This window comes from Coregonus lavaretus, assembly GCF_964263955.1.
Source record: "Coregonus lavaretus genome assembly, chromosome: 4".
NCBI lineage: Eukaryota > Metazoa > Chordata > Actinopteri > Salmoniformes > Salmonidae > Coregonus > Coregonus lavaretus.
The window spans coordinates 17549528-17564461 of NC_139991.1; the positions used below are offsets into that span (position 1 = coordinate 17549528).

Genomic DNA, 14934 nt, shown 5'->3' on the forward strand with positions numbered 1-14934 from the left:
TATCATCAAGAAGTGGCCAGAAGTACCTATTTGGTCCAGCACAGCACATGCATTTGACCTGCACATGGGATTCATCTGTGGCTAGAATTATTCTGGGATAGAAATCGTCATCATATTTGGCCACGCACCATTTCCCGCATATGTCTGGATTTGCCCAATCAACCTCCCTCTGTGACACGACTGATGTAACTTTAGGGGTAAATGTGAAATGTTGTGTATTGAAACACTGGCATTCCAGTTTCTTGTTGTGGACTGTGCACATACAGCTTACATCACGGTAGGCAATTTGCCTTGCAGCCACACAAACAACTTGGTGGATCCGCATTGTGGATGGAACTACTGGCAAATTGGCTGGCATACCTTGGACGGCTTTCTCGATGGCCTCGTCTTCAATGAAGTAAAGCTTGATGGCAGTGTTGTTCTCCTCTAAGACCCTGTACAGAGTATGAGCATTTGGGATGTCACATCCTTGACTTATCAGCCTGTCTGTGGTTCTTTTTAGGGTTGCACCAACACCATCTGGTGCTCCCTTCCCATGCCCTGCTTCAAAGAAATTCCAAGACCCTGCCCTCAAGCCCCTCTTGGCCAGTTCTGTGCTGAACAGAAAGAAATTGCCTTTTTGCCTGTACTGGGTACAAGGGCCATCGCTGAAGAAGTGTACTGTTGATATGTTGGGGTGGGTATGTTGCAGGTCATCAAGCACAGGACTGAGGTGTGCCCAGATAGCAGGAGGAGCCTTATTCCTTGATGGAGAAATGGTGGTGAAGCAAGTTGGTTGCTGATTCTGTCCAACGTAGAGGACACCTGTGTGGAGGACGGCCTGTTCATGAGATGAACCAAAGTGAACAGACTGTATCTCTGTCCCATATCTGCAGGTGAAGTTTTCTGAAAAATCAATATGGATAAGGCACTCATCTGCAGACATGTTTTTCTTTAGTTCGCGACAGTAAGCATACTGCTGTTTAATGTTGAAAAGATGTTTCCGAAACCTAAAGAGGAGCGTATGAAACAACTGTACTAGTTGTTCCTGCGTCATGTTTACCTCATCCTTCACAGTGACTTTTACTGTTTGACCTTCCTCATTTTTTCTTTGCTTTTCTTTGACCATCCACTGGAGAAAGACAACATTTTCATCAGCAGCATACAAGCTTGACATTGGAACTGTTTGGTTCTTGCATTGTTCACATTCACCGTACATGCACTGCTTATTCAAGGAACTACAACACACACTTTCAACTAAATCTTCAAGCACTGACGATTCAATAAGCTTAATTTGTTTGAGCTTCTCTGCGACAAAGGTCAGGTTTTCGTGAAGCTTACACATACAAGTGTCCCGATCAGCAAGGGAAGGGTAAACCACCCAGAAAGGCCGGAGGCGGCTGAACATGGAGTATGAAATTTCTTCTGTGTTCTCTGCAAGAAACTTCCTATGCAGATTTTTCAACGTGTCAAGGAGGAACCTCTTCTGCATCTTCTGTTTGTTCTTTGTTTTAGTTTGCTTTTTGCCAGTGGTCATTCTACTGATATCATCACGTGTGAAGAAATCCCTCACCCTCTTCTTGATGTCCACAAAGTTTGAGATTTTCTTTCTTTGAAATGTAGATACACTGCCTGTGAGCTTCCAGCGTTTCTTTGAAAAACCCAAAGCAGACTCTGAAAATGATTGCAGTCTATACTTCTTAATAATGTTACCTGCCACTACTCTGGATATAATTTGCTTCTCTCGTTCAGTTTTTGCATTTTTATAATGCTCCTTTATTTGAGCAACGAGTGCTGTGTGATGCAGTGCAGATCTTCTGACATCACTTGGTACAGCTGTGGATTTTGACGAAGTCTTCTTTTCTAAACGCTGGAGCCTTTTTTTTTACTTTTCTTTGGCCCTCCTTTCTTCATCAAGACATTTCTGTAAATCAGCTACCTGCTTTCTCAATTTGTCTTTTGTCTTTCTTGATTTTTTCTTCCCCTTCACAGATTGTCTAAAACAAACAAATAGACAATTCAATTCAATTTTATTTATTGTATCAAATCATAACAAGGTACGTTCATAAGCAGTATAAATAAATGTTAAGGATACTATTACAATGTGAATATGTCTAAGCAGTTTTGAAGAAATAGTGTACAAAGTTACCAGAAATCATATTTGTATGCACTCCTTTGCACTCCTATTCTCTCTCTCTCTCTCTCTCTCTCTCTCTCTCTCTCTCTCTCTCTCTCTCTCTCTCTCTCTCTCTCTCTCTCTCTCTCTCTCTCTCTCTCTCTCTCTCTCTCTCTCTCTCACACACACAATCTTTTTCCTAACCTTGTGGGCTCATGTGACATCACCACGTCTCTATCAGGACTTTGTGGAGGGGTGGCAATAGTATTAACAGCCATTTCCCTTTGCTTTTGCCGCTCCTTCGCTTTTCTCCATCCCGTTCTCCTCATCTTTTGACCTCTCTTATCTAGATCTCCTATTCCTTTCTTCTTTCCTGCTAAAACATATTTTGTCCATCTCATGCGTTCACTCCTGAGGTACTTTTCCCTTCGTTCTGGATCAGCATTTCTTCTTGCCCTGTACTCTCTTTGCCTTTCTGCTGCTGTTTTTGCCATTGTTGAATCTGAAATTGTAGGTCAAGGTCAAGTCAATGACCAGTTTACTCTCCAAAACTAATTACTGTATCCTTTTAATCACTATGTAGTAAAATGAACGTGAACTTGCAGATAATACTCCTAAATATGTCAGTACAAACCAGTCGGCTAGTGAACATGAACCCCTCACGCACCAGTTGCCAAGGCAGTATACTGTATGTCTTTTTAGACTAGTCTTCATTTACATTCTCTAGTCTTTTTATGCATTACCAAATTATGCTATAAACAACAAAACTTTATTTTCTGTTGATTGTGTGTCCATGACCACCACCACCTCGTGTCTTAAAGATCTTACATTTCCAGGAGAATTACCTGACCACCGGCGCGCGGATGTCCCTCACCTTCCTCTCTATGTGTGTTTCCTTTCTGCTGCTGTTTTTTCCATTGTTGAATCTGAAATTGTAGGTCAAGGTCAAGTCAATGACCTGCTTACTCTTCAAGACTAAATATTGTATCCTTTTAATCACTATGTAGTAAAATGAACATGAACTTGCAGATAATACTCCTAAATATGTCAATGTATATAGGAGAGAGAACAAATTAATTGTCACTTTTTTAAAGTTATTATTTTCAAAAATTCCTCGTACTTTTAGTTGATACTGTAAAACCGTAAACAACAAACATTCAACAAGAAAATATGATTGGTATTAAGCAATATACATTAAATATTGCTAAGATTTAACAGCTATTCAACCCTGTAACAGCCATTCAACCCCGTAACATTGAAAAATGTGATGGGGTTGAATGTGACAGAGTTGAAGATTTTGTGCTAATCTGTTGCTAATTCGGGATGCTAGCAGCTAGCAGTGTGCCACATGGCCTTATTCAACAAAAGACATTGTTATACTTCATAGCTATAAAAACAATTATTGGTAAAATCTTAACTATGAATTCCCCCCCCCCCAACAGAGTTGAATACCTGAGATTGACAAAGCCCATATGTGCTTAAAAAACATGAAATATTTATAAAAAGTGAGAGAGCAGCTTACCACTTGTCACACCAGGCTTCTCTGAAGACTTGTATGATGTCACTTCCTCATAAATGATGTCCACAGGATCAAACCATTATTTAATTGTGAGTGGGGGTATTGTTGCGTTACGGGGTTGAAAGAAATACAAGGACAGGGGTAAAAGCCTGAATTTCTCAGAAAATAAAATGTCTTATGCTGAGAAAATGGATTATGCATAATAAGGGGGCATATACAATTAATTTAACAAAAAAAAAGCATTATTATTTAACACTGTGTACTCAAAATGAGTCACGCCATTTGCATGATGGTCAATAGGGACAGGCGAAATTCTTAATACTCCTAAGAAAAGCAAACATATAAGTATTGAAATTCATCTCTGTTTAAAATCATATTCTCTACTCCATATTAAAAACATGTAAAACTTTGAAATGTTGTAATTTAAGTGTAGTTTGATAAATGTTCTGACAAGTTATAACACTAGTACATCTTGGGACACTGACAATACTGAAATGTCACCGAATCTGTAGAATGACCCACTTCATGTTATATGGATAATTTAAGTTTACAGAGTGGGTGAGCTCTATTCCTGACAGGCTGATCAGATTCGAAAGCAGCCTCAGAGGCTGATAAGTGAGGATGCTGCCTTGTATGCTGTCTGCAAGGAGCCTTACATATGAAACAGCCTACAAAGCAGCATCCTGGCTTATCGGCCTCTGACGCTGCTATTGAATGATCAGCCTGCCAGGAAAAGAGCTCAACCCCTGGATCAGATATGCATCTGCCTATAAAGCATTTTGACAGATAATCTGCCTAAAAGGAGCCTTACTTATGAAACAGCCTACAAGGCAGCATCCTGACTTACCAACCTCTGAAGCTGAAATTGAATGTGATCAGCCTGTCAGGAATGGAGCTCACTCACTGTACATTTTTTAATATTAACACAAAACATGTGTCCCTCATACACCTATCAGTAATGCAAGTTAACAACCAGCACAGATAACAAGCTAGCTTGCTAGCTAACAAGACTAGCCAAGTTAGCTGCGTTGTTCCTTGCATGCGACTGGCTGGGGTCTTGGGGGCGGCACACAGCCTGGGAGACAAGGCTACCTGTCAGGCATTGTTCAGGGCTTAAATGCCCTGCATTGCAATCAACGCAGCCACAGAGCTCCTTGATGAGGTGGTTATTGTGCATCTGAACAAATGAATGGATGATGCGGGGTACTTTTATCTCGTGATCTCGACAAAACAACTTTTGTTATGTAGTGATCATGAGATAAATAAGTTGTGATCTCCACATAGAGGGACATTTTTATTTTGTATTCATATATCCTCTCTGGACTTCCGTACTTAAGGGTTTACCTTAAGGAATAATTTTCCCTTACCTAAGGGAATTGTTTAACCTTTTACTGCAGTGGGCTAAATCAGGGTCACGGAGTGTTTCTTGGTAGTCTTAAACAAATATACTTTGAAACAAAGGTATGCACCTCACACACATGGTTATGGACTTTAAAAAAAGAAATGTTGAAATGTATTACATTTTTTGTTGGCGTCCCAATATTACACTTTATATACATCACAGAAGACTGAAATATAAGAACCAGTTGACATAGAAACACCGGATTTTCTGTGTTTAAAAAATAAATGTTTATTAATTATGAAATAGTGAAAAATATTTATATTATTAATAACATTCCACCCATGAGGCCACTTGGTCATTTGACTGCAGGAAAGGGTTTTAAGGACGTTGCATAGAGACCCTCAAATTTATCCTCATGTAAAGGCATACGTAAAACCTGTTAAACTCTTAGCGGTTGTTCCAATTCACTGTGCCATTTTGGGCTGAGAGGAGACTCACTACCCAAGCCAGACTCAACTAGTTTCAAGTGTCCAAGAGACGTCATGTGATCTCCTACTGCTTTCTAGTGGACGAACTGGGAATCAGACAAAGGATATATTTACATCAATGGATCGGTAGAGACTTCAGCTTTCTCCTCATATGTATAAAATGAAGGTATGGCACGTTACACAAGCCCTGCACTTTAAAAATGGCTGTGTTCCAATGGGGATTTGCACATGTTTAGAGTGCCACCATTACGTAAAAGATCTGTCCCAAAGAAATTCATACTTTTTTTACATTCCTTTTGGAACAGTAATTGGTGACATATTTTATCTCAAACCTAGACTTTCAAGCCTCTTATTCCCCAACATGGGGACAATTGGGGGGGACCCCCACCCTATGAAAAACAAATGTAAATGTGTTTTGTTTGGTCTGCTGTATCTTGGGCTCTGTAGTAGTCACATTGTTTCTGACACCTTTATCGGAGTCCCACAGTTCTTACCGTTCTACCAGTACTAAGAATGTGTTTGTAGGACTTATAGTTTTGGAACCGAAACGTAGTTAATGTAGGTAGTATACAATATTATGCGTAATTTAGAAAATGCCACCAGAGTGGGTCAGAGTTGAACAGGTTAAGGGGTTTTATGGTAGTTTGAAGGCATGTACTGAAGAAATAGTATCTGGTTACCATGGAGATGGCCTGATTCACTGACTAAACGTCTCATCAAAGAGATCACATTTATTTTGTGATCTAGCAAAATAGAACTTCTACAATCAAGACAGGATAGCCAAATTGCTTCAGAAGATAATACACCACGTTCCTTGTTGTTACTTCTTTCTCAACTTGTTTCTATTAGTTTTGAGCACTTCAAGCTAGCTTACAGAGTAGCTAGCTAACTAGCCAGCTAGCTTTGTAGCTATGGATTGTGCATCTTCCATTGTTTAGTTAAGTAGCTTAGCTGGATGATGTTTTCCTATTGTAACCAGGGCAGATGAAAGTAACATTCACCTCCACAAATGCTGTTTACATTGATATCCATACTGAATGAAGCAGTTAAGGGACTTCATAGGCACCCTTAACTTTTTTTACTTAATTTAGGGGGGGAATTCAACTTAACTTTAGTCAGTTGCACAAAACATTTTAAGGAAGCTTTAAGGGAAAATATCAGGGGAAAATAACAAATGTTATGCAACCGGCCCCTGGGCCTTAATGGCACTGATTCTGTGTACAGATGTACTCAATCACACAGGTACTGTACTTTGAATTTGGCAAAACTAAGGCTGCAAATATAGCATTGAGATCACAGCACAGCTGTGACTAGTAACGGCCATGCAATATTTCATAAGGGCTTTGTGATGGGACTGACCGTTTCCTATCGGCATTTTTTAAATGCATAATCGGCATGATGAATTTCAATCATTTATGATCCCAAACCGACTTCTCCTCTGTTCTATAATGAGAGTCTCAGAGGTAAGATAATAAGCTCGATTAAATAGTCATTTAATTAAATTGTCTTCCATCATGGATTTGCCTCACTAAGTATTTTGTTTCATTAAAAATGTTGTTTTACCCGTTATTGTCTCATCAGATCTTGTATGAAGAATGGGCAAGCTACAGTGTCTTCTACAAGTACCAACCAATTGGACTAATCAGGTGAGAGAATCCTGCTCTAAACTCTAGGACATGACAAAGCAGAGACTATATACTATACTGTCTTGGAGCAATCAAACAGACAAAGCATTATATAATTGGCTTGAGTTAATGTTAGTTAACCACCATATCTGAACTGATTCCTGATGTACACTACCAGTCAAAAGATTGGACACACCTACTATTTACTATATATATTTTTTTACATTGTAGAATAATAGTGAAGACATCAAAACGATGAAATAACACATATGGAATCATGTAGTAAACAAAAAAGTGTTAAAACAAATCAAAATATATTTTACATTTGAGAATCTTCAAATAGCCACCCTTTGCCTTGATGACAGCTTTCACACTCTTGGCATTCTCTCAACCAGCTTCACCTGGAATGCTTTTCCAACAGTCTTGACGGCGTTCCCACATATACTGAGCACTTGTTGGCTGCTTTTCCTTCACTCTGTGGTCCGACTCATCCCAAACCATCTCAATTTGGTTAAGGTCGGGGAATTGTGGAGGCCAGGTCAACTGATGCAGCACTCCATCACTCTCCTTCTTGGTAAAATAGCCCTTACACACGCTGGAGGTGTGTTGGGTCATTGTCCTGTTGAAAAACAAATGATAGTCCCACTAAGCCCAAACCGGATAGGATGGCGTATCGCTGCAGAATGCTGTGGTAGCCATGCTGGTTAAGTGTGCCTTGAATTCTAAATAAATCACAGACAGTGTCACAAGCAAAGCACCCCCACAGCATAACACCTCCTCCTCCATGCTTTACGGTGGGAAATACACATGCGGAGATCATCAGTTTACCCACACCGCGTCTCACAAGACACGGCGGTTGGAACCAAAAATCTCCAGACCAAAGGACAAATTTCCACCGGTCTAATGTCCATTGCTCGTGTTTCTTGGCCCAAGCTGGTCTCTTCTTCTTATTGGTGTCCTTTAGTAGTGGTTTCTTTGCAGCAATTCGACCATGAAGGCCTGATTCACATAGTCCCCTTTGAACAGTTGATGTTGAGATGTGTCTGTTACTTGAACTCTGTGAAGCATTTATTTGGGCTGCAATTTCTGAGGCTGGTAACTCTAATGAACTTCTCCTCTGCAGCAGAGGTGACTAGGGGTATTCCATTCCTGTGGCGGTCTTGATGAGAGCCCGTTTCATCATAGCACTTGATGGTTTTTGCGATTGCACTTGAAGAAACTTTAAAAGTTCTTGAGATTTTCCGTATTGACTGACCTTCATGTCTTAAAGTAATGATGGACTGTCGTTTCTCTTTGCTTATTTGAGCTGTTCTTGCCATAAAATGGACTTGGTCTTTTACCAAATAGGGCCATCTTCTGTATACCCCCCTATCTTGTCACAACACAACTGATTGGCTCAAAGGCATTTAGGAAAGAAATTCCACAAATTAACTTTTAAGAAGGCACACCTGTTAATTGAAATGCATTCCAGGTGACTACCTCATGAAGCTGGTTGAGAGAATGCCAAGAGTGTGCAAAGCTGTCATCAAGGCAAAGGGTGGCTATTTGACGAATCTCAAATATAAATTGAGTTTTGTTGAACACTTTTGGTTACTACATGATTCCATATGTGTTATTTCATAGTTTTGATGTCTTCCTTATTATTCTACAATGTAGAAAATTGTACAAATAAAGAAAAACCCTTGAATGAGTTGGCGTGTCCAAACGTTTGACTGGTACTGTATGTACTCAGTGCTGCTTTCCTTCTTCTCCTGCAGGAAGTACTTTGGGGAGAAGATTGGCCTGTACTTTGCCTGGCTGGGGGTTTACACCCAGATGCTGATCCCTGCTGCCATAGTGGGGGTCATAGTGTTCCTGTACGGCTGTGCCACTGTGGACAATGACATTCCCAGGTACACTGACCTCCCACAACTACAACTACAATTAAACCCACAACTATAAACAATTTCACCTAAAACTTCACTTACACCTAGACCATAATTTAGATTTCTAATGGCTTGGAAGCACTAGTGATGGTTTATCAATAACCCATTGTTGTAAGAGTTGCTAAATACAGTGTTGTAATAGTTGCCTGGCACAGACATGCCGTGATGTTTTGTAATTGCTTTTCATTTTGAGTCTGTGCGTTCTTGGTATTTTATCTGTATGTATCTATAAGCGCCCCTACCTGCCTTTTATATTCTCAGTCTGCTGGCCTGAGTTAAGAGACTCTACCAGTTATGACAGTGTGTCATCTTGGCCCTAAACCAATGCTCCTGTGGTTATTGCCACAACACAAACAGTCTATCTAGAGCAGAACGAGTGGGTGGCAGACCAATTTTATGATCACATATCCCTTCAGGACATTCCCTGGAGAGCTATCATCCTGTAGGTTTTTGCTCCAACCGCAGTTGTAACGAACCTGATTCAGCTTATCAACCAGCTAATTATTAGAATCCGGTGCGCTAGATTAGGGTTGGAGTGAACCTACAGTACGGTAGCTCTCCAGGGGCCTCATTTGTCAACCGTGCATACATTTCTCACTAGATTCTGGCGTCTGTGGAGTCTAGGATTTGCATGCTCAACAAACTGTTGTATGCAACATATACGCATGTTTTCATTGATAAATCAGAGCCATACTGTATTTCTGCGCTCGTTAACGAGCGTTACAACCCCGCCTAGAAAACGCCCTCTATTCACCTTTTATGGTACCAAAAATGCCCTGATTTGCTGGAGATGTTGGAACTGGACCATGACAGTTTATAAAAGAAAGTGCAATGGCAAATTTGATCACATTTCTGTAGAGGTGTGGGCAGTATGTTTTTGCAGTAACTTCTTTAAACAAAAAATGAATGCTGCCTATACCGAGTGCAAAACACTGGCATTCTACAAGATTGATTGTCTATTGAACAGCCAACACTTCTATACAAAATACATATTGTTGTTCAGTATTTTGTTTATCAATACATGATTGTGTTTCTATCTCCCGTTCATATCTCCTGCCTTGGTATAGCTCTGAGATGAAATAGGCCATTATGTCGTGCTCCTATTGCACAGCAATACTGTAGCCTACCCATACCGTCATAGGCTACCATTCGATTTACTTTCGAGCATGGTTGGCTATTGAATGAGCGATGGATAAATTGTAGGCTAATATTTGTTGTGTAGCGGTAAATAAATGCTGCTATGCGATCTTCTTACCAACGGCAAATACATCCGTTTTATCAGCAGACCTATGTTTTTATTAGCTTACCATCATTATAATTACTGTTCATCAACCACCTCCATTTCCCCCCAAATGACAACATTTGCTTGCAATACAGTTGATCAACCACTAGAAGTTGTGCATATGCATGGTCTGAGATTTGTGTGGAGATATGCACACTTTCCTGTCAAGTTCAACATTTGATAAATAACAACCTTTGCGGGAAGTGGCGCAGGCAAGATTTAGTATTTGTGTGCGCACGCACCTTTGATAAACAAGGCCCCTGGAACAGGGTTGGAGAGCCCTGCCCTAGAATATTTCACTATTACATTATTGCATTCCTCGTTTGCTGTTGGACTCTATAACCTCTAAAACTGGTAACTGAGTTGATGCTGATCATTATGGTTAGATCTCTTTTACTGAGGCGTTCCACTAATGTTTTTCTCCCACGCAGCATGGAGATTTGTGATCCGAGAAACAACATCACCATGTGCCCACTGTGTGACCGCGCTTGCAGCTACTGGAAGCTGAAGACCGCATGTGGCACAGCCAGGGCCAGCCATCTTTTTGACAACCCGGCCACCGTCTTCTTCTCCATCTTCATGGCCCTCTGGGGTGAGCCGTCCCTCCCATGTTCTCTCCCATCTTCTGCCAATAAAACAATCCCATCTGCTACAGACCACAGGACCAGGCAGAGTCCTGCAGGGCAACCAGGTCTCAGCCAGGTCCCACCCTGCTTTCATTTTTGCCTTAAAAAACCATCTGTCTTATGTAACCATACCAAACGTAGCATATCATACTAATTTGAGTGTCCCGGATTTACATTTACTATGTTATGTCTAGTCTATGAGACCAGGCTGTGCAGAGTCACAGGGAGACCAGTGTCAGTTGCCATTATAAGACCGTCTTTTGAGTTAAAATTGTAGTAATGGTTTGGATTTTAGCTTCCTATTTTAGGAGGAGATAAGATCATAACCTGTTTGCGTTTTAGAGATGTTTATCTTTTTTAATATACTGCATTTGAAGTATAAACCCTGGTCCATTCACTTTGCTATGTCTTTCTCGTACTGTAGTCATTAAGCAGTCACTCCAGGATTTCGTGGTGATAAAAAAAATTATACTTGTGGGCAGAAATGCTTGATTTTACTGCTGCAATTCTGATATTGTTCATTGCAATATGCAAAAACGTTGTCCAATTTGTCACACGTGCGCTGATGAGGGAAACATTTTGACGTGACTTGATTGAACCATATTATGCGGTAAATGTGCCGTGATTGGTTGAAATTGCGAGTCCTCTTTGTAGTGCGGTGATCCGTCAGTTTTAATGGGATAATATTGCAGTGATTTGACTGTTTTATGTGGTAATAGTGCAGTAATTGGTCAAATTTGCAAGCCCTTGCATAGTAGTCTCGAAAACCAGACCCTAGGCAGTGACTAGGGTCTGGTTTCAATGTTGGACTCTTTTGGCATAGAGCAGGGGTATTCAACCAGGAGTCTGCGAAAGTACTGCAGGGGGTCTGCAATTTTTCCCCAATGTATCGCTAGCAACAACAGAATAAATGTTATTTTTTTATTACATGCCTACAGCAGAAAGGAGGAGAATATCTTATTTCTAATTATGTCAACTTTATGGCTCAACTCCTAAAATTGAGCAAATTACACTAATTGGAGCCAATTACACTCACTGGAGTATCTGACATAGGCTTTAAAAAAACACCCGTGAATAGGCTACCAGTGTGGCAAGTGCAACTGGCTGCTAGGAAGCTTTCTTGACTTAGACATACATTTTTGCCAACACATTGCTAACCTTTGTTTAAACAGCTGCTCTTAGGAGTTTCGAGATACCTTTCTAGCTTATGGGCTATGTTAGTTTACGCTTTCTCTTCCAATTATGTGGGGAGGTCAAAATAATGAAAAACTATTTTTAAATGTTGATTACTTCTCCTTGCCATATTATTTTATTTTTTGCTAACGTATGATTGGGATCCCTGGGCCGCCGGTTTGCCTGGGAGGGGATCCCTGGGCAAGAAAAGGTTGAATACCCCTGGCATAGAGGAACTTCAACACTGCCGACATCAGTCAGTACTCTATCCACTTGTATAAAATACAAAATAGTAGCTAGCAAGATGGAGATCAGAAGTTACTTTTAATGAGTGCATTTCGCAAGTGGCTAGTTTGCATTAACTACCTTTACTAAAACCACTGCAAAGGTTTGCCTTCAAACTTTGGTTTTGAATCGCGACGTTCTGGCATGTCTGCCTTGTGATTTGTTGGGAGAGTTTCTGTCTGAAGAGGACCCACCCCGGATAGAGTAGTGACATAGGCAGTGACGTAGTTCCTCTATGCCAAAAGAGTCCATCGTTGAAACCAGACCCTAGACACTGTTGCCTAGTGTCTGGTTTTCGAGACTACGCATAATATGCAGGAAATTGTTGATTTTGCTAAACAAATTTTGATCCCAAAATCCTGGAGGGACTGATTTTAAGGATGGGTTGTGTTTTATTTCCCAGCTGCCATGTTCATGGAGCACTGGAAGAGAAGGCAAATGAGACTCAATTACATCTGGGATTTGACTGGCTTTGAAGAGGAAGAGGTGAGCCTATGCCCTTGCTTTGGAACCTGTTTGGCCAATTTGGACATGAATATCTGATACAATAAACAATGAAAAATGATTTATTCTCTTAATCATGTTTTTTATGTTTTATATTATGGTGGTTCCTGAAGCAGGCGCACAAGGTTTGAAATAGATTTTATTTATTTATTAACTTAATTTTCTAGCAGCTTCCTCTGCAGCTGCTGTTACTCAATACTAACCAACTTCCCCGGACAAGGTTTATAACACTCTCCCTCACTCTGACACTTATCTATTTCAGACAGAATTCATGGTATGTTATCTCTAAAATAGAATAAGTCAATGTTTATATGACCCCCCTTTCAAACAGTCCCTTATTTGCCACTTTGAGGGGTGGGAGTAGGCTAGTGGTGATCTGGCCATCATTTCAAGTTTCAACGTTTATTTGCCACGTGATACAACGGATGTAAAACAGTACAGTGAAATGCTTACTGGTGAGCTCTTTCCCAACAGTGTAGTGATGAAAGTAACAATATAGACAACATCAAATCACAAATAAAAACACAAGAAATACGAGATAAAATAAAGAAAATACCGCAACGATGACTAGGTCTTGAGGCAGAATTTAATGTAGCACGTTTTTTACCCACACCCTTTTTTAGATATAAAGAAGAGGCAGTATAAAGAAGGTGTTTTTTTGTCTAGATATAAAAGGAATATCTGTTCTCTCTCTTACCATCTGCCTGTCGTCTGCGTCTCTCCCTCTCTATCGCGCTCTCTCTCTTTCTTTGTCTCTCTCTCTCTCTCTCTCTCTCTTTCTCTCTCACTAAAGTGCTTCTTAACATCCCCTGTCCTCAGCATTATATATATATTTTTCGTTTAGGCACTAGGCAGCACCTACTGATGGTAGCAGAGTTGACAGTTGCTTACCTCATACCTGCCTTACCACCAGGGTGTCTGGTAAACTGTTCTTCATGACTGACTGCTGTGGTTCTCCATCGGCTCTTTGCATGTCAGAGATGGTTAAAAGACACTTGCTTTACCTCCTCTGTTTCTGTCTGCTCGCACAGTTATGGGCTGTCTTCTGTTTAATATAAAGTGACATGCAGTGGTTTCTGTTTACTGGTAGATGGGGTTAAGGTTGTTAAGAAGACCGGCAAGATAATTAATGTCACCTGTAGAGGTATTCTAATAGGTGTCTTTATCAGAATGAGGGTAAAGTAAATATTTCCAAATGCATGAATGCCAAACTCATATTTGAAAGCCTGCATCCCCTCTTACTGATACTGTACTCACATTGTTCTGTCACACATTTCCTCCTGTATGCTAGAAATGTTGGTGTACCCCGCCGCGCTGAGCTGAAACACTTAGCAACACCCACACAAAAAACTCTGTCATCTGCTATGTACTTGACAACTGGTAAAAACGCCATTTGACCTGGATGATGTCAGTTCCTCCATCTTGAGGAAAATGTGTTGATACCGCTAAGGTGATACCGCTGGACGAGCATGTTTATTAATGTGTATCTGTCCCCCCTAGGGCCACCATAGGGCTGAGTATGAGATCAAAGTCATGCAGAAGACCCTGAAGAAACAGGATATGTCTCCCAAGGTAGGCCTTTTCCGATCCCTCATGTGCCTCTTGGTGGGCTGTCAAAAACACCATAAATAATATTCAATTATTTATTTATTCTATGTATGCTTCCATGCATAGAATAAATTAATTATTGAAGATTATTTATGTTGTGTTGTCCATCTCTTTCAATATGGACTTTTCCTTTGGATAATTAATGTGTTCAGTGTTACTCTGTCTATTATTTTTCTGCATCAATTGTCTGTTTCGCTGGTGCGAAGATGGGGGCTGGAACCATCCTAATGGAAGCACACAGACTGCTTCTCCCCTCTCTTAATTCTCTGGGCGACATTTCCCTTTCGCAAACACGCATGCACTATGAGTAAAGGCACTGTAACGTAACACATGGAATTTGTCGCCTCACGTGAACTCCACTATTGTAAAGTTAAACATATTAGCCACAGTCCAGAACTTTAATGTCACCTAAGAATTCCAATCTGAAGTTGGACTCCTATATAGATGACCTAAATTCTACTG

At 40.5% G+C, this 14934-nt stretch overlaps 1 protein-coding gene across 1 annotated transcript in view; it reads left to right on the forward strand.

Moving 5' to 3' along the window:
- The window catches only part of LOC311127243 (anoctamin-1-like), a gene marked incomplete at its 5' end in the record, with an annotated part of 51880 nt that overhangs the window by 18196 nt on the left and 18750 nt on the right, over nt 1-14934 (forward strand). The window contains 5 exons of the mRNA XM_084159044.1: nt 7026-7090; nt 8827-8961; nt 10708-10868; nt 12764-12846; nt 14365-14436. Of these exons, the coding sequence (XP_084015170.1) occupies nt 7026-7090; nt 8827-8961; nt 10708-10868; nt 12764-12846; nt 14365-14436 (516 nt within the window). The remainder of the gene's footprint in view (nt 1-7025; nt 7091-8826; nt 8962-10707; nt 10869-12763; nt 12847-14364; nt 14437-14934) is intronic.